The sequence below is a fragment of the Spea bombifrons genome, chromosome 11 (assembly GCF_027358695.1).
Source record: "Spea bombifrons isolate aSpeBom1 chromosome 11, aSpeBom1.2.pri, whole genome shotgun sequence".
Taxonomy (NCBI): domain Eukaryota; kingdom Metazoa; phylum Chordata; class Amphibia; order Anura; family Pelobatidae; genus Spea; species Spea bombifrons.
In genome coordinates, this window is record NC_071097.1 from 9,712,946 (window position 1) to 9,734,218 (window position 21,273).

The 21,273-nt window shown below is 42.5% G+C and overlaps 1 protein-coding gene across 3 annotated transcripts in view; it reads left to right on the top strand.

Moving 5' to 3' along the window:
* The window catches only part of NOLC1 (nucleolar and coiled-body phosphoprotein 1), a 43,889-nt gene that overhangs the window by 15,545 nt on the left and 7,071 nt on the right, over positions 1-21,273 (top strand). For 2 of the 3 annotated variants that reach the window (XM_053450931.1, XM_053450932.1), the window contains 5 exons: positions 8,356-8,505; positions 13,525-13,653; positions 14,449-14,598; positions 20,163-20,300; positions 20,451-20,600. In XM_053450931.1, coding sequence (XP_053306906.1) covers positions 8,356-8,505; positions 13,525-13,653; positions 14,449-14,598; positions 20,163-20,300; positions 20,451-20,600 — 717 coding nt within the window. The remainder of the gene's footprint in view (positions 1-8,355; positions 8,506-13,524; positions 13,654-14,448; positions 14,599-20,162; positions 20,301-20,450; positions 20,601-21,273) is intronic. The other variant, XM_053450933.1, reaches the window with a different exon arrangement.

Here is a 21,273-nt window from a genome sequence, read left to right on the forward strand (position 1 = left end):
AAAAATTCCCACAGAAACTCTCCAAAATCTTGGAAGCTCTTATAGCTGCAAAGGGGAGACCAGCTACATATTAATGTCTATGTATTTAGAATGTGATGTCATCAAAGTCCTTGCTGCTGTAATAGTCAGATGTCCCAATACTTTGGCCATATAATATTTAAATGAATACAACAATAATATAGTATTGTTTTAAAAATTACAATGCCCTTAGCTGAGTCTAGCAGCTGTAAAACTGTCCTCCATCTAAGAATCCCAACATGTCAAACGTGTTGTCATGCACACAGGAACATATCTACAAACAAACACTTAACATACATACAGGGACAAGCACACAATAACATACACACCAAAGTATACCCACATTCCCACACTAATATACCTAGAAAGATGCCCACAATTACACACTTGAAAACACACTAACATACGCATAAAGACAGATGTGCACAATAACATACCCACAAACATACGCGATCATACCAAGAAATGCATTCAAACACACATTATTGACTTACCCTCCCTACCCCTAGATTTAACGCATGGCGCTTTGTGTAAGTGATGCCCAGGGCCAGCCCTAGACCAAGTGGCACTCTGGCAATATTCTCTTGTGCCCAAATGCTGCATATATATAGTGACACATGCACTCATTTTAACCAGGAATAGGCCTGGAGATCATGGAGGACCGTTTCACAGCTACATAGTTACATAGGCTGAAAAAAGACACGCGTCCATCAAGTTCAGCCTTTCCTATATCTGTTAATTTGTTGCTGTTGATCCAAAAGAAGGCAAAAAAACCCCGTTTCGCTCTTTCCAATTTTGCACTAACCAGGGAAAAAAAATCCTTCTTGACCCCAAAATGGCAGTCAGATTTCTCTTTGGATCAATAAGCTGTTTCCCCATAATTAAAGATTATATTCCCGAATATTATGTTTTTCCAAGTATCCATCCAGTTGCTGTTAAAATGTCTGTACAGACTCTGATAAAACTACCTCTGCAGACAGAGAATTCCACATCCTTATTGTCCTTACTGTAAAAAACCCTTTCCTCTGCCTTAGACTAAATGTCCTTTCTTCCAGTCTAAACGGATGACCTATGCATAGTCCTGTTTATGAACAGATTTCCACACAATGGTTTGTATTGGCCCCGACTATATTTATAAAATGCTATCATATCCCCTCTGAGGTGCCGTTTTTCTAAACTAAACAGATTTAAATTTGTTAACCTTTCTTCATAACTATAGTGCTCCATTCCTTTTATTAATTTTGTAGCCCGCCTCTGCACCTTTTCTAGTGCTATGATATCCTTCTTTAGAATAGGTGCCCAAAATTGCACAGCATATTCAAGGTGCGGCCTTACCATTGATTTATACAGAGGCAAAACTATATTTTTATCCCGCGACTTGATGCCCCTTTTTATACACGACAATACCTTGCTGGCCTTAGCAACTGCTGACTGACATTGCACATTGTTGCCTAGTTTGTCTATAACAATTCCCAAATCCTTCTCATTTGTCGTTACCTCTAATTCACTACCGTTTAGGGTGTAGGTTGCTTGTGCGTTCCGTACCCTGAAGTGCATAACTTTACATTTATCTACATTGACTTTCATCTGCCATTTGTGTGCCCATTCCCCCAGTCTATCTAGATTCCTCTGCAGCACTGTAATATCCCGCTCGCCCTATATTACTTTACCTAGTTTAGTGTCATCTGCAAACACAGAAACATAACTTTCAACGCCTGCTGCCAGGTCATTTATAAATATGTTGAATAAAATTGGTCCCAGAACAGAACCCTGAGGGACACCACTTACCACTTTTGACCAGCTTGAATATTTACCATTTATAACAACTCTCTGTTCTCTATCTCTAAGCCAATGTTCTACCCAAGAACAATAATTTGCATCTAGACCAATTTCCTTCAGTTTGAATACTAACCTATTGTGTGGAACCGTGTCAAACGCCTTGGCAAAATCCAAGTAGATTACATCCACTGCCACGCCCTGATCCACACTTCTACTAACTTCTTCGTAGAATGCAATTAAATTAGCTTGACAACTAGACTCCGCTAAGGGCATTATTTTTAAAACAACAATAATACTGCCCCTGGGTTAAACGTGTGTTACAGGGAATCATTCTCTTCCCTTTAAGTACGGCAGGCCTGTATATGTGTGTAAGGACAGGCCTGCCGTTCTTAAAGGGACACACATACACTGCTCTTACTCATGCTTGCCCACACACTGCACTTGCCTGCACATACACACAAATGCACTACCCTTATACATGCCTGTCCACACACATGCCTCCCCATAAACACAAATAAACGCGCCTTATACACATACATTGCCCATATATACACACAAATGGACAATGCTTTTATACACATCTACCGTATACATACACACACACACGCCTGCCCTTACACACACACATAAATTGCCCATATACACACCTCACCATATGTATATGCACACATACTGGTTTACGAGTAGGCTTGAAGCCCTTCCTCCTCATAATCCCCCCCCTTCTTTCTCCCCATCAGATTGCCTCTTCCTTTTTCCACATCAAATAGCCCCTTCCACATCAGACACCCCTTCTTTCTCCCTGTCAAAACCAATACCACACTTTCTCCCCATCTTTTACCTTTCTCTTCTTCTTTTCTGCTTTCTCCTCCTTCTTTCCTTGTGTCTTGACATGCAAGTTTCTTGGTGTAGGACTTGAGCGTCTATTGCCCGCGCCCAGCACACAGCGAAGAGGAGTATGCTTAGGCTGGTTAGGGAGATCCGAGATCGCCCCAACCGGTCTTGGAGTCTGCAGCTACTGATTGGGTGGCTGTGCACCCCCTCGAAGCTGCGCCCAAGGCCAGTGCCTCACTCACCTCACCCTTCCTACGGCCCTGCAGTATACCATACTAACATCTGACAAATATCTAAGAACACTGAAGCAGCAAACTTTGTGAAGACAATACTTGTGTCATTCTCAAAACTTTTGGCCACAACTGTAATATGTATTTAACATATGTAAATGTAATAAGATTGGTCGTTCTGTGTAGCGTTCTGCTACAACCAGCCCTAAAATCTACACCATCGTCTTACAAACCAAGGCAACTAGTAACCACTCCCTGGCCCCTGGGGTTTTACAGGGATACCATTGTTAATCCGGCACTGTATGCTTTCCTGCGGGGGCGTGGTGTAGTGGGTTCTGTGCGGGGTATTGTCAGCATGTTTGTTACTGTATAGTGTTAGGGTTTGTAAATGTATGTGTTGAAAGACTCGACAAACGCCAGGTTCCAGGGAAAAAACATGATTGGGTAAGAAAAGAAAAAAAAAAAAAAAGTTTGCTAGCTCCAAGATCCTAGATCCAAACCGAATTTGTCAACTACTCACATAGTAGTTACTTTTAATAATTTGTTTCAGCAGCATGTATGTATATTTTTGTTTGAAATCTGAGCCTTGATTTCTTATTGTATTTAGAATCTGGTTGTTTAAAGGCACTACTATGTCTAAGGTATAAGGTTATGAAAGGAACATAGAGAGGATGCAGAAGTGTATTAGATTAACCCCTTGATGACAATTGACATGCCTGTCAGAGCAAGGAAATACAACCCCTTGACGACAATTGACGTTCCTGGCATATGAGGGAATTAAACAAGCGTGGAAATTGCTTTCTTAACACAGGTGGTGTTGGTGTAATGTCTTTACATCGAGGCATTTAGCAACACCAAAAAATCTAAAAATATGGTTTGATGGGGGGAAATTGCTTTGGCCAGCTTCATAGATGTCCCAAACAGCACATGGGTCATTCTGACCAGATTTGGGAAAAAATGGTCTTGAAATAGCAAACCGCTACTTGTACATATTGCACTATAACATGCAAAAAAACCCCATAAAAACATTGGGTGTTTCTAAACTCAGGGCAGATAAGAGAATAATCTATTTAGCAGTTTGTCATTGGCTTTTGTAGACTTTTCAAATAAGAGTGTTTTTCATCATATTTAATTTTTTTTTTATAGGAAAGTAGATATAAAAAAATCTGAAGAAAAGCCCTTGTCCTGAAAAATAAATGTAACTTGTGTGATACACACAAATAGTACACTAAATTGAACAGGAGAAAATTACTGCTAATCACGTGCACTTTAAAAGTGTTAAAACAGCCTTGAACACTTCATGTCATGATGTGTCATCCCTGCACAAACAGTGGCAGTGTTTTGACACCTAGAGGTCTTTATCATGCCATAAACCGTGAAAAAAAGTGTAAACTGAGTACATGTACAAATCAGTTCCATAGGTGGGATTTCACATTCCCTGAATTGACCGTAACAATTTTTAATATAGGAAGGGCTGCAACAACTAATCGATAAAATCGATAATAATCGATAATGAAATTCGTTGGCAACGAATTTCATTATCGATTAGTTGAATCTATTATTATCGATTATAAAATGAGGGTTTTTTCAGAGCAAACGCTCTGAAAAATCCCCCTCATTATATAATCCGTTTAGTCTGACTCACCGTCTCACAGCAGCAGCTCCTACTTACTCCCCCTCCCTGTAATCACTGTGACAACTGGCCCCGCCCCTTCCTTCTCCAGGCCAGAACCACATGGCTGTGACACTCATCTAACTGTAAGTATATGTATATATATATATATACCGTATTGGCTCGACTATAGGCCGCACTTTTTTCCCCCACTTTAAGACTTTAAAGTGGGGGTGCGGCCTATATTCGGGGTCTAGTGCCAGACGCCCGGGACATGCAGTCCCGGGCGCCGGGCAGGCAGCGGGGTCAGGATACAGATCCCCCGCAGCGGTGCAGGGGACCTGCATCCTACTCTCGGATGTCCTCAGACAGCCTCCCCTGCCAGCACTTTCCACGGGGGGGGGGGGGGGTGCCGGCACGGGAGGTTGTCTAAGCGCATCGTCTGGACGGTCACCAGCTGCAGCGATGCGGGTAAACAGCCTCCGGGTTGTTTACCCGCATCGCCGCAGCCGGTGACCGTCCACACGATGCGTTTTACCTCTGCCCCCAAGACTTACCGGAGCAGACTCCCGGGTGTCTTGCGGGGCGCCGGCGGGGGACATCTACGCAATACGCGTATACAACTTCCGGTTGTATACGCGTATTGCGTAGATGCCCCCCGCCGGCCCCGCAAGACACCCGGGAGTCTGCTCCGGTAAGTCGGGGGGGGGGGGCAGAGGAGGACAGTGGTAGCATATCTCGGGGGGGGGGGGGGGAGGACAGTGGCAGCATATCGGGGGCAGAGGAGGGCAGTGGCAGCATATCTCGAGGGGGGGGACAGTGGCTGCATATCTCGGGGGGGAGGACAGTGGCAGCATATCTCGGGGGGGAGACAGAGTAGCAGAATGTTTTTTTTTTTGTTTTGTTTTTTTTTGGTGCTTTTTTAAAGAAAAAAACTTTTTCTTTAAAAAAGCACCAAACTTTTAGGGTGCAGCCTATATCCGAGCCAATACGGTATATATATATATATATATATATATATATATATATATATATATATATATATATATATATATATATATATATTTGGGCTACTGAAAGTTAGGGGAGGTGGGGGTTAATTTAGGGTCAGTTATGGTTAGTGGGGTGTTTAGGGTTAATTTAGGGGCAGTTATGGTTAATTGGGTGTTTAGGGTTAATTTAGGGGCAGTTATGTTAATAGGGTGTTTAGGGTTAATTTAGGAGCAGCTGTGGTTAATGGGGTGTTTGGGGTTAATTTGAGGCAGTTGTGGTTAATGGTGTGTTTAGGGTTAATTTAGGGGATGCTGTGGTTGATGGGGGTCTTTAGGGTTAATTTAGGGGATGCTGTGGTTAAGGGGGTGTTAAGGGTTAATTTATGGGCAGTTATGGTTAATGGGGAGTTTAGGGTTAATTTAGGGGAATCTAAATCCTGGGGGCAGTGAAGTGACATATCTGGGGGTATAAGGCATATACAGTATATAAGGCATTTGTGGGGAGGGCAGTGTGGCATGTCTGGGGAGGACGGAGTGGTGTATCAGGGTGTATAAGGCATATCTGGGGTAGAGTGGCATATCTGGGGGTAGAGAAGTGGCATGTCTGGGAGGCAAGGTGGCATGTCTGGGGAGGATGGAGTGGGGTATCGGGATATAAGGCGTATCAGGCGCAGTGGCAGATGTGGGAGGCAGCGTGGCATATGTGGGAGGCAGCATGGCGTGGCAGATGTGGGAGGCAGCATGGCGTGGCAGATGTGGGGAGGGCAGGGTGGCATGTCTGCGGAGGATGGAGTGGTGTTTCAGGGGGTATAAGGCGTATCAGGCACAGTGGCATGTGGGGGGTAGAGTGGAGTGGCAGATGTGGGAGGCGGCGTGGCAGATGTGGGAGGCAGCGTGGAGTGGCAGATGTGGGAGGCAGCGTGGAGTGCTGTGGTAGGCAGCGTGGCATATGTGGGGGGGCAGCATGGCATGTCTGGGAGGCAGCGTAGCAAGCCTGGGCTCAAATGTGCATATATTGGGGGGCTGGTTGTGAAATAAAGACAAGAAATGTATTATCAAAGTTTTTTTATTCTGCTGTTTGTATTTAACATCATTTGTTTAGTAAATTATTTTAAATAAATGAAAAATTTACATTCATTTTTTTTATCCGATTAATCGAAAAAATAATCGGCCAACTAATCGATTATTAAAATAATCGTTAGTTGCAGCCCTAATATAGGATATAGAGGAATGTGCACAAAACTAAAGTACCGTATTTGCTCGATTATAAGACGACCCTGATTATAAGACGACCCCCCAAAATCTGAATATTAACTTAGGAAAAAAAGAAAAAGCCTGAATATAAGACGACCCCAAAGGAAAAAAGTTTTACCAGTAAATGTTAATTCATGTAAACTATTTTTTTTAATAAAAGCTATGATTGAGAAAGATTTTTATTTTTTGTATTTTCCAACCTGTCCCCCAGTTACGCACATCTGCCCCCAGCCTTGCCACTCCAATATGGCACTGTGGCCCATGATATGCCTTTTAACCCTCTATATGCCACTGTGCCCCATGGTATGCCTTTTGACCCCCTATGTGCCACTCTGCCTCCAGAAATGCCTTATACCCCTATATCCCATTCTGGCATTTAGGGGGTTAAAATGCATATTATGGGGCAGAGTGGCATATAGGGAGGTATAAGGCATTTCAGGAGGCAGAGTGGCATTAAGGGAGTTAAAAGGCATTGTATAGAGCACTCTGCCTCCAGAAATGCCTTATACCCCTATATGCCACTCTGCCATTTAGGGGGTTAAAAGGCATATTATGGGGCAGAGTGGCATATAGGGAGGTATAAGGCATTTCAGGAGGCAGAGTGCTCTATTAAATGCCACCTTAACGCCACTCCAGAAATGACCTATGCCCCCATTTAACACACACACACACCCCCTATACCCCATTTAACTAACTAAGACACACACACACACACACACACACACACACACCCTATACCCCCATTTAACTAACACACTCTCTCTCTCTCTCACCCCCCCTCTCTCACCCCCCTTCCCCCGCTCTCTTACCCCCCCTCTCTCACCCCCCTTCCCCCGCTCTCCCCCCCTCTCTTACCGGTGCTTCCAGCCGGGGCAGCGGGTTGACGTCGCCTTCTGCTGCAGCCGGAAGGAGGTGTGGCTAGCAGCGGGGGTTTGTATGCGTCCGTCGCGTATACTTTCCCCGGCTGTCAGAGATCTGAGTTCCCCGCACCGGAGCGGGGAACTCTGATCTCTGACAGTCGGGGAAGGTCTATGCGACGGACGCAGACAACCCCCGCTGCTAGCCACACCTCCTTCCGGCTGCAGCGGACGTTGTCTACGCGGATCGCGTAGACGTCAACCCGCTGCCCCGGCAACACTGCAGGAAGCACCGGTAAGTGTGTGTATGATGGGGGGGGGGTCGGGTGAGACAGGAGGATCCAGGTCCCCTGCAGCGGTGCGGGGGATCTGGATCTTAGTCTCCTAATCAGACCTCTATTTGAGGTCTGATTAGAAGACGACCCCGATTAGAAGACGAGGGGTATTTTTCAGAGCATTTGCTCTGAAAAAAACCTCGTCTTATAATCGAGCAAATACGGTACTTCACACAGAACAGTACCAATAACGTAGCTAAAAAGACAAAAAATGTCTCATAAGTCTGGAACTAAAGTCACGTCAGCTAAAGGAAAGAATCCATTTCTTCTAGCAGCTCAGATATATGAATAGTATACTGGTGTGTCTTTTAAAGGAAATATAACTAATGGTTAGGCAATTTTTGTCCCATTTTCTGTTCTTGATATTGTACACTTAATATTTTGTCATTTTTAGTGGGCTGTACCATCTTCTTGTGTATAAACTGTTACTGGTTATTTTACATCTAGATTCTAGTGGCGATGAGCAAACTGCAAAAAAAGCAACCCCAAAAACATCTGCCACTAATGCAACCCCAAAAACGTCAGGACAGACACATGGTAAACCAGCTGTAAAAACTACACCAGCCAAAAAAGATGACAGCTCTTCTGACAGTTCTGGTGAGTTTGATACAGACTTGTTGTTTAACCCCTTAATGACAATTGACGGACCGGGCACGTCTTACATCTTACCCTAAATTAACCCTTTCCTCCCCACGATCTTCAAAAACAAAACAAAATGTCCCCAAATGCTCTTGATGAGATACTCTGGGTTGTCTGCTTTACAGAAATATATACTTTTATGGGGGTATTTATAATTAGGGAGTGCTAAACAGGCCCAAATGAAACACAGGTCTACTAAAGCAAAATGTGAAAATTTCACGTTTGGAATCTATAACGCGCATGATCCCGTTTGTGCCCTGTAAAGTCCAGAAAATCACAAAAAAACTAGGCATGGTGGGGTATTTCCGTAATCAGGAGAGGCGGCTGAACAATTTAGGATAGATTTCTCTGCCGTAACAGGTACCCTGTACAAAAAAATTCTAAGAATACTACAAAATACTAAGACGCGTTGGTGAAAAAAGTGGCTACCTTTGACAGTGATTGATGGCCAAATACCGGCATTTAGAATGTAGAATAGCCTGGATTGTCTGCTTTACAGAAATATATACCTTTTGTTGGTGTTTTTGGTTTATTTGTATAAAATTAGAGTTGCGGTCCCATAAAACCTAATGTAAAATAACGGCTTTGTATAAAGTAATGTACACCTTATAGTATGTTGCCCATATGTGCTGGGAAAGTATGGAAAATCTATATAAATTAGGTATTTCTGAAATCAGGACACCTGAATTGATAAATCTGGATGGAATTCTGTCACTTTACCTAATTTTGTGAGGATGCAGAGGGAAAATGTAAATTTTTTTTTTTCTAATTTTTGCTAGTTTTTACTAAATTTCTAATTTAAAATTTTCAGCTAATCATACAACTATGGTTTCAAAAACAACATATAGTTTACATGGGTACACTATTCACAGGAAAAGAGAATAATCGCTGAACCGACATAGCGCAAAAAGGGCAAAAATGGTATTTGAAGCCAAAGCTGTCTAAGTTTTCCAAGTGAGGAAGTATAGATGGAGGACCCAGGACAGAACTCTGAGGTCAAGTAAGATTAGGATAGAGTAGTGGCTGTTGTTTCTAGCAGAAGGTCATTTGTGACCTTGGTGAGAGCAGTTTCAGAGCAGTCGTAGATTATAGTTCATAGGGTTGAAAAAAGACCAAGTCCATCAAGTTCAACCCTTCTACCTAACCTTCCTATTACTGATCCAAAAGAAGGCAAAAAACCCCTAATTAAGCTACTTCAAATTCTGCTATCAGAGGAAAAAATTCCTTCTCGACTCCAAGAGGCAATCTGATTTCTCCTTGGATTTAGAAGCTCTAAAATAATGTTCTATTTATATCCCTGTATGTCATGCCTTTCTAAGAAAATATCGAGGCCCCTTATAAGGCATCTAATGTAATGGCTAACACCACCTCCCTTGGAAGTGAATTCCATACCTTTTATTGTCCTCACTGTAAAGAATCCCTTCCTTTGTCTATGAAACCTGCGCTCTTCCAGTCTCAGAGGGTGACCTCTTGTTTGTATATTTCTGTTAATGAACAGGTCACTGGAGAGCTGTTTATATAAATATATGCAGGGCCAATATAATGTTATCATATCCCCTCTGAGATGCTGTTTTTCTAGCGTATATAATTTTTACTTTTTTTAATCTCTCTTCATAACTAGTATCTCCCAATCCTTTTATTAATTTCATAGCACTCCTTTGAACTTTTTCTAATTCCATAATGTCCTTTTTGAGGACTGGTGCCCAGAATTGTACCGCATATAAAGAGGCAAGATAATATCCTCCTCCCTTGAATCAATACCTCTTCTTCTGCATGCCAAAACCTTATTGGCCCTTGCAGCTGCTTGCTGGCATTGCGCACTGTTGTCAAGTCTGTTGTCAACTGTTATTCCTAAATCCTTCTCATTGGTGGTTTCCCCCAAGGATATTCCATTTAAAAATGCAACATATTCTTTATTATTTTCACCATAATGAATAACTTTGCATTTCTCTATATTGAACCTCATCTGCCACTTGCACGCCCAGTCCCCAACTGTCTAAATCTTCCTGCAAAGAAGAAACATCAAGATTAGTCTGAATTTCCCGGCCTAATTTTGTGTCATCGGCAAAAACTGTGACATGGCTCTCAATGCAGCTTGAGAGATCATTTATAAATAAATTAAAAAGAAGAGGACAGAGGACAGACCCCTGAGGCACTCCACTTAATACCTGCGTACAGGCTGAGAAACATCCATTCACAACAACCCTCTGCATTCTATATTTTTTAGATGAGTTTTTCTAAGAGTTTAGATGTTATTGGAAGTAGTGATATGGGGCGGTAGGGGCGTTTGGATCAAGGCAGGGCTTCTTGAGGATGGGTGTGGCCTGTGCATGTTTGAATGGGGATGGGAATATACCAGTAGAGAGTGAGGCGTTGAAGATGTGAGTGAGGGCAGGAGTAAGGCTAGAGGAGAGTGATTGAATTACCGCAAATGCTCTGAAAATACCCCTCGTCTTATAATCGGGGTCGCAGGGGACCTGGATCCTCCTGTCTAATGCCCCCCCCAACTTACCGGTGCTTCTGAGTCCCCGGTGTGTTGTCCGGGCCAGCGTGTAGACATCTACGCGATTCGCGTAGGCAACTTCTGCTGCAGCGGGGGTTGTCTGCATCCATCGCGCAGACCTTCCCCGGCTGTCAGAGATCAGAGTTCCCCACACAGGCATATCACCGGTTTGGGGAATTCTCTCTGACAGTCGGGGAAGGTCTGTGCGATGAACGCTAATTGCACCTCCTTCCGGCTGCAGCGGGAATTAGAGGAGAGGAAGTTAGTGAGGCGATTGTACACAATCCGTTCAAGCAGCTTAGAGGTAAAAGGAAGCAGAGAGATAGGGCGGTAGTTAGTCAAACAGACGGGATCTGAGGAAGGATTCTTTAGAATTGTTGTGATTAGCGTATGCTTGAAGGCAGATGGTACAGTTCCAGATGATAGAGAGGGATTAAATAGGTGGGTAAGTGATGGACCAAGGGATGAACATAGAGACTTTGTGAGGTGTGAAGGGATGGGGTCAAGGGGACAGGTTGTTGGGTGAGAGGAAGAAAGAAGAGTGGCTATCTCTTCTTCAGTTGTAGGGGAAAAGGCAGTTAGTATAGTAGCAGTGGAGAGAGTGGTGGTGAGTGGTGTAGGAGGGAGTTGTAAGGAAGAGGGCTTTTCTAATAGTCTCGATCTTCTCTTTGAAGTGGTTAGCATTGGGCAGTGAGAGGTTTGTGGTGTGGGTATGGAGGGACAGAGATGGAAGTTGAAAGTAGAAAAAAGGCGGCGTGGGTTGGAAGAAGGAGGATATGAGAGTGGAGAAGTAGAGCTGTTTGGCAAGAGAGGGCAGAGTTGTAGGTGTGAAGCATACATTTATAGTGAGTAAAGTCTTCGCTGGATTTTGATTTTCTGAAGTAGTGTTCAGCTGTGCGGCAGCACTTCTGAAGAAACCTTGTGGTTTTGGTATGCCATGGTTGGCGTTTAAATTGTTGGGGGTAACATGTAGTAATTGGAGCTATGGTGTCGAGGGATGAAGCAAGTGTGTTATAAAAAGAGGCTGCTGTGTCTGGGCAGGAAAGGGTTAACATGGAAGGTAAGAGGTTCAAGTGAGGCTGACAGTTGGGTAATGATATTTTCTGGTAATGTCGTACAAATATGAGGTGAGTGCTGTAAGTTTGTCTTGTTAGGGGTTAGCACTGGAGAAAAGGATAGAAGGTGGTGGTCAGGCAGAGGGAAGGGGTAGATGGAGAAATCTGAAAGGGAGCATGATCTGGAGAAAACCAGATCAAGTGAGTGTCCCACGGTGTGCGTAGGGGAATTAGTCCATTGAGAGAGACCAGAGGAGGATGTCGGGGAGAGGAGTGTGGAGCTAGCAGAGTTGTTAGATATATCTAAAGGAATGTTACTCACCCAGAATAAGACAGGGGATATTAGGAGAGAGGAAGAAAGGGAGCCAGGCAGAAAGGTGGTCAAAGAACTGCGAGGTAGGGCCTGGAGGGTGATATATGACAGTAATTTGAAGAGAGAGTGTAGAGAAAGGACTGATTGTGTGAGCTTCAAAGGAACAGAATGAGAGGGAGGGAGGGCTTGGTATATTCTGGAAGGTGCAGTGAGGTGAGAGAAGGATGCCTACACCACCACCCTTTCTGCCCTCAGGCCTAGGAGTGTGGCTAAAGTGTAGTCCTCCGAAGGTGAGTGCAGCAGAAGCAGTAGTGTCATGGGAGAGGATCCAGGTTTCAGTAAGAGCGAGGAGGTTAAAAGCATGGGATAGAAAAAAGTCATGTATACAAGTGAGTTTGTTGCCGAGCGGGCATTCCATAGGGCACAGTTAAAGACGGGAGGGAGTTTATGGTTGGAGATGATAGGAATAAGATTGGTTAGGTTGCGCATGTTGATTGAGTTTGCTGGTTGAGAATGATAGGAATAGGGAAGACTATGTGGGGGAGAGGAGTAGTAGAGCAAATATAGGTAGGCTTCACATATGAAGGCTTAGTGTATGGGAGGAGGGAGAGAGGCAGAGTGGTGTATGGGAGGGGGGAGAGAGGCAGAGTGGTGTATGGGAGGGGGAGAGAAGCAGAGTGGTGTATGGGTGAGTTATAGTGGTGTATGGGGGGTATAATGAATTTCATGGTAGCAGAGTAGTGTATGGGTGTGTAATGAATTTCAGAGAGACAGAGTAGCATATCTGGGGGAGGCAGAGTGGTGAATCACAGAGTATAATGAATTTCAGGGTGGTGCAGGGCATTTATGGGGGGCGGAGTGGCATATCAGGGTGCACAGTGGCATATAGGGAGGTATAAGGCATAAATGGGGATGAGTGGCATATTGGAAGTTATAAGGCATATCAGGGGCACAGTGGCATATAGGGGGTTTTGAAGTAAACAAAGCTAATCAGACCATTTTTTTTAATATAAAATGTAAGATATCCTGTGGGGATATTGGGGAGAGGGGCAGACTGGTTTGAGTGCACCTATGTACGCTATCACTTACATTAGCATTTTATTTAGACTCTAGCAGTGATGAGGAAGACGAGAAATCCTTTGTCAGGCCACACTCCAACGCAGCTACCCGTAAGCTTGGAAATAAAGCCACGTCAGCTAAAGGAAAGAAAGAATCCAGTTCTTCTAGCAGCTCAGGTATGTGAATAGTATACTAGTGTATCTTTAAAAGGATAAAAAAACTAATGGCTAGGCAATTTTTGTACCTTACCATTATGATGTGATCTTGTATTTGCTCGATTATAAGATGCTCTGAAAAATATCCCTTGTCTTAAATTCAAGGTCGTGTTCTAATGAGACCTCAAATAGAGGTCTGATTACAAGACTAAGATCCAGGTCCGCCTCTGAGGGGCTTCTATGACGGAGCGCCAGCATCACATGACCTTCTGGTGCTCCACCATAGAAGCTCTGGAAGAAGCGGAGGTTGTCTGCGCATCCCGCAGCCAGTGAACGTTCGCAGGATGTGCACAGACTACCTCTGCTGTTGCTGGTATTTCCGCCGGGGCCTCTACGGTGCAGCACCAGAAGGTCATGTGATGCCGGCGCTCAGTCATAGAAGCCCCAACGGAAGTACTGTCCACCAGCAGTGGAGGTCTACATCGCACAGACCTCCACCAGCTCCCCCACTAGACACCAGGGAGTCTGAAGCACGGGTCATAAGTAAAGTGATGCACTGGTAAGTCGGGGGGGTTAAGAGTGGCATATCTGGGGGGCAGATGTGCATAACTGGGGGCAGGTTGGCAAATAAAAGGAAATTAAAAAAAAATCATAGTTTTTATTAAATATGAAAAATAGTTTACATGTGAATTAATATTTACTAGTAAAACTTTTCATATAAGGTAGTCTTCTATTAATGATTGAGCAAATACGATAATTGTACACAGTGAATATTTTGTAATTTGTATAAACTGTTACTGGTTATTTTACATCTAGACTCTAGTAGTGATGAGCAGACTGCAACAAAAGCAATCCCCAAAACACCTGCCACTATCACAGGCCAAAAAATGTTAGGAAAAACATCTGGCAAACCAGCCCTAAAAACTACACCAGCCCAAAAAAGAGAGTGCTCTTCTGACAGTTCTGGTGAGTATGACACATAATGTTCAGCATGTATGTATATTGTTTTCTTATTACATTTATAATCTGGTTTAAATGCACTACTATGTCTAAGGAAAAAGGTTATGAAAGGACAGTAGAGAAGAATGCAAATTTCATCATACATTTGTTGGTATTGGAGTAGGGCTGCAACAACTAATTGATAAAATCGATAATCTATAATGAAAATTGTTGCCAATGAATTTCATTATCGATTAGTTGAATCTATTTTTCAACTCTGAAAAATACCCCTCGTTTCATAATTCAGTGTGACTCGCAGCAGTTACTACTTACAGTCCCCCCCCCGCAGTCACTCTGACGGTTGGTCCTGCCCCTTTTCAGCTCCCAGTGCCTCCCTGCAGTCACTGCCGATTGGCCCCGCTCATTTCCTTATAGCATCCACACGGCTCAAAATGTGAGTATAAAATTAATATTTGGGCTGCTGAAAGCTAGGGAAGGCGGGGGTTAATTAAGGGGCAGTTTTGTTATTGGGGTCTTAAGGGTTAATTTAACCCCTTGGCTGCTAAGCCATTTCACACCCTGGTGCTAAGCTAGTTTTCGGCATTTTGGTGCATCTCACGTTTAAACGTGTTTCAAGTAAATTTCTTGGGAATAAACTATACAAACCATATATTGTTTTTTTCAGCACACCCAGCAGATTCCAAATATACCATTTTTATATGTGTATGTCTCATTAGGTTTGCAAAATACAACCAAAAATGGGAAAAAGTGTAATTTTTCACTTCCAGCTCAATAAAAACTAGTTTGTAATGTTATTTTTCTAAACTCTTATATCAAAACCTGTGTTGCTAAATATTTGTAGTAGGTAACCGGTCTAAAATAAACAGACATTGAGAACAGTAGACTGTGTTTTTCTAATATTTTATTGCTAAAAGTTAAATTTATTAGACTATCACAAAATTCATCTTTAAATTTAATGCATGGCTGCCATCAATTAAACAGCTCTAGCTGCCCGGGATGTTAAAATATGCCAACAAAACTATATATTTTTAGAAACTACACCCCCAGCCGCAGCAAATGAGGTCTTATTTGTATTTGTATCACAAATCTGACGTGCACAACAAATAAGTGAATATCACACAAATAAAAATAAAAAAATAAATAAAATTAAAAGCGACAAGTTCATTTATGTCTTCCGCACTCCAGGTTTGTCCTAGAAACACATGCAGCCCCTCATTTGATGCGCCAAGGGGTGTAGATTCTGAAAATATATACTTTATGTACCATTATTTAACTTCCCAGCTGTCTAGAGCTGTCTAAATGCATCACCCCTAAATGTTTTAAGACAATTTTTTAACAAGATTCTCCAATCTGCCATATCTGAAGTTAAAGTGGTCGAGACATCTGGGAAGTTAAATTAGGGTACATAAAGTACATATTTCAAGAAACTACACCCCTTGGAGCTTCAAATGAGGGGCTACATGTATTTCTAGGACAAAAGTTAAGTTCCTATATAAGGATGGAATATGTCGCTTTGGCTAGAAAATATGTTTTTTCTAACCATAGCGACATGTTCATTTGTGTCTTGCGCACTCCAGGTTTGTCCTAGAAACACACGCAGCCCCTCATTTGATGCACCAAGGGGTGTAGTTTTTGAAAATATTTACTTTTTGTGCCATAATTTAACTTCTTACGTGAGCAGTAATGCCACGTCAAGGCTTCAACCCTAATTACTGACCATTCACACGCTTTTCATATCTCCATTCACTCGCAGAAGCACACACCATACTTTCCATACATTCACTCCCAGAAGCACACACACCATTCTTTCCCCTTACAATCCCAAAGAGATGATCGTAAAGGGAGAAAAAAAATCACTTTTACAGCAAAAATAAGTTTTGCAGTAAAAATGCAAGGGGCTCCAGGGATGACATGGTTAACTTACGTACTACCGGCTATACGGCTGATTTTTGCAGTTCATCTGGATTTCAAAAATTGCCTTCCTCTACCATTGGCTAAATTTAACCCCACGATCAAAGGGATCATGGGGTTAAAATTTAGTATCGGCCATTTTTAAAAGGGAATGTGACTTTTTATAGCTGTATGATCACTGTGGTAACATTGGCTACCACAGTGATCATTTAGCTAGAATACTTAAACTTTTTTTTTTTTTAAAGTTAAACCAGTTTATGTTTAGATAATTTAATTTGGGGGTCTCTAGGCAATTTTGATCTTTATTTATCTGCCTTTATAGACCCCCAAATCATTTTTTTTACTTTTTTTGTAAATTTTTATTTTTTTAACATAATATTTTTTATTCTTTTTTTACAAGCATTATACCGTTGGAAAGGTGAGGCGATTAACTTTCCAACGGTATATGTTGGGGGTCTGTAGCTGCTCAGATGCCTGAGATACAGGCATCTAAGCAGCATGCCCCCATACCGTGAAAACTGACAATTGTCAGTTTTCAATAAAGTTGCGCGGTGACGTCATCGCGTCATTACGCGCGACGTCACCGGCCGGATCGGGTGGTCCCAGTGATGCCCTTCAAAATGAGGGGCAGATCGCCGGGGTAGGTGGTCATGGGGGTCCACAGACCCCCATCAAGGTAGGAGAGTGCTAGCGACGGCATGGTGCCGTCGTTAGCACCTGACTGGGACTGCTAGCGACGGCACCATGCCGTCGTTAGCAGTCAAGGGGTTAATGCTGAGGACTAAGGGTTAATTTAATTAATCTAATAAGGTTAATTTAAGGTGCAGTTAGAAGTATCTAAGTCCTGGGGCAGTGATGATTAATCCTGTATTTATTTATAAAAGTATTGTCAGTGTGCTGTGAACGAGTCTGGATCTATGAGGGTACTATGGGATATCTGGGGGTATAAGGCATATCAGGGGGTACAAGGCATATAGGGTATATAAGGCATATGTGGGGAGGGCGGAGTGGCATATCGGTGGGTATGTGGCATATGTGGGAGGCAGTGTGGCAGGCCTGGCCTCAAATGTGCATAACGGGGGGGGGCAGGTTGGGAAATAAAAACAAGAAATGCATTTTTATCGTTTTTTTTTATTCTGCCGTTTTAAATTTATTTTATCCGATTAATCAAAAAAATTATCGGCCAACTAATCTATTATGAAAATAATCAGTAGCTGCAGCCCTGTATTGGAGTAAATTGTTTGGTTTTTTTTTTGTTAAATATTGTGCTTTTTTTTTTTTTTTTTTTTTTTTTTTTTTTTAAAACAATTCTAATTATTACATAATGTTTTTCAGGAACTGCATATTAGCAATTGGTATATATTATAGCTCTGTTATCTCAGCCCACCCTGACTCTTTATGGTACTTGGGGATTAACAATTTGCCATCAAATTGTTTACTGTCAAGTCAGACACATTATTAACCCCTTAAGGACAATAGGGTTTTTTACTCGTAGTATATTGTGGGACAATGGCTCTTTTAACGTTTTTCAGTGTTACTGTTTAGCTGTGATTTTCTTCTCTCTCATTTCATGCTCCCACGCATATTATGTATTGTTTTTTTCAGGACAAACAGGGCTTTCTTTAGATACCATTCATTTTATCATATCATCTAATTTACTATAAAAAAAATGATAAAATATGGGGATTTTTTGTTAAAAAATTACTTTTTCTCACTTTTTAAACGGAAAACTTTTACTCATCTGCAAAAACTAATGAAAAAACCTACTAAATAGATTCTACTATTTGTCCTGAGTTTAGAAATACCCAATGTTTTTATGTTTTTTTGCTTTTTTCTGCACATTATGGGGCAATAAGTACAGGTAGAGTTTTGCTATTTCAAAACCTTTTTTTCCAAATCTGGTAATTCTTCCCCCCATGTGCCATTTCGGGTATCTTTTGAAGCCGGCCAATGCAATTTACCCCATCAAATCATATATTTTTAAAAACTAGACACCCCAAGGTATTTGAAATGCTGGTATTTTAACCCTTTCAATGCACTAATTTTACCACTACCCTTTGTGAAACTTTATGGTAGTAATTCTTTTTGTATTTTTTTCACACATGTTGTATAAATGTATCGCTCCTGGTATATGTCCGTGTCACACAACACCCCAATATGTGTTCAGTAACATCTCCTGAGCGCAGTGATACCCCCCATGCATGGGTTTGTAGGGTTATTTGGGAGGTAAAAGGCCGCCTTTGTGAGGTGTGTATTTTTTTGCCATTTAGACATCTGCCCCATGTCCCATATTTGGGACATCTTTGAACCCGGCCAATTCAATTTACCCCATCAAATCATATATTTTTTAATACTAGACACCCTATGGGCATTTGTAATGCCAATATTTTAACTTTCCATGATGGAATTTTTGTAAAGATAAAAAATTTTAGGACTTGCTTATTAAAAACTTTTTTTTTTTGGTGACAGTGGGGATTTTTACATGTTACCATATTTTTGACATTTTTTGAAACATTTTTTTAATTTTTTTTTTACTAGTCACTCTCATTAGTGAGCTGGGCTCCATTGACCTTGCATGGTTGGATGCAGTACCTGCATTCAACCTGCAGGAGGAGCTTGAGAGTTCTCAAGAGGGTCTGGATAGACCCTCTGTGAACTCAAATCTCTTGTTAATGCCATCCTGTGAATGACGGCAACGTCATTCACAGGATGGCACTTGTGGTTGCTCCTCGGAGCAATCACAAGGCGATCGGGGGTCGGGGGGGTTGTGTTGCTGATATGCCTCGATACTGAGGCATGTCAGTAACACAGTTTATGCTTAGGAAGCTATTCCGATCGCTTCCTAAGCAGTTTTAGCCGGGCGCGTTCTTTGATGATCGGTGCGGCGGCGGCCATTTTTCTTCACTTGTGAGGCTTCCGTGGATGCTGCAAAGCCGCCGCGGCGCTGCAGCTATTTAACGGCAGCCCGTACATGTACGGGCATTGTCGTTAACCCGTTGCACGGCAACCCCGTACATGTACGGGGATTGTCGTTAAGGGGTTAAAGTCTATACAGTAAGTCCTCACTTAACTTAGTTTCAACATTTTGTTATATTGATGATACTCAATGTTGGTGTCTACCTACCCTACCCCATTTCTGCAGATATGTGGTTGTCTTCTCACTCTCCAAGTTTTTCCTCCTTTGTCCACTTTTCATAGCATCTTCTTTTCTTGGTCTGTATGTCTGTGAATCAGGACTCCGGGTGCACTTCTGCAAGGGAGCAAAGCCTCAAGGAACATCTTCTCCCCCTATTGGAGTAACTGAAGAGATGATGTTCCTGGATCTTGCAGAAGTATACCAGACCTGATTGAGACACACAGACCGAGAAAGAACGTGCTATGAAAAGCCAGACAAAGGCAGAAAAAAATGGACAGATGACTGAAGAGTAAGAAGGTGCAACATCAGAAGCAGATCTGCAGGAAAGGAGACAGGGACAAGGAAGTGTTTGGCAGAGAAGGTAAGGGAGACTTTGGAATTTTGAGTTTTGAGGTGAGCAAAGCTCATCAGCCCCATTTACTTATATAATATATCAAGATATCTTGTGTGGGGCAGTGGGTTTTGAGAGCACGCTTGTCGCCCCACTATCCTCTTATACTAGCACTTTCTTCATTTAATTTAGACTCTAGCAGTGATGAGGAAGACAAGAAAACGTCTGCCGGGCCACCCTCTGGAGCTGCTACTCATAAGCCTGGAAATAAAGCCACAGCAGCAAAGCCAGCTAAAGGAAAGAGAGAATCCAGTTCTTCTAGCAGCTCAGGTATAGGAATAGAATACTAGTGTGGGTCTTTTTGAGGAACCTAATGGTTAGGTTGCTGTTAACTATATATATCACACACACACACTCGAATTGGGCATTTTGTAGGGGTGTACCATCTTCTTGTGTATAAACTGGTTATTTTACATTTAGACTCTAGTAGTGATGAGCAGACTGCAGCAAAAGCAACCCCAAAGATACCAAACACGAATGCAGCCCCAAAAATGCCAGGAAAGACACCTGGTAAACCAGCTCTAAAAACTACACCAGCCAAAAAAGATGACAGCTCTTCTGACAGTTCTGGTGAGTGTGACACTATTTGTAGCTACAGTTACTTTTAATAATTAAGCAAGAAAATTTGTTCCGGTGACATGTATGTATATTGTCTGAAATTGGAGTCTTGTTTTCTCATTACATTACTCTGGTTCTTTAACCCCTTAATGACAATTGACGGTCCGGGCACATCACCCGAAAACGAAGGGTTAGCGGCAATTGACGTGCCAGGGCCGTCATGACTTTAAACTTTAAAAGGCATTCAGCAACACCGTGATCGGCACTAGGGACCGTGTCTGGCCCCTCCTCAGGGCGTCAGCATCCGCCATACATTGTATGGCGGCGGATGCCCGTTTTAAAAGTGTTTAGGAGGCGATAAACGATCACCTCCTAAACTTCAATGGTATTGCTGAAATGCCTCGATCAGGAGGCATTCAGCGACACCAAACACTTACCCCAGGACGGGCTGTGACTGCTCCAGAGAGCTGTTACAACCGCCACTGCGAGTGATTTTTGCCAACCGCAAGATGGTGGCTGTCCTGTTAAAAAAAACAAAAAAAAAAACAGTACAATGTAAATATTTCCCACTGATGTCAGCGGAACCTTCAGGTTCCAAAAAAATGAAGGAGAAAAAAAAGGCAAAAAAATATATACCGTATTTTTTGGCGTATAAGACGACCCCCAACTTTTCCAGTTAAAATTT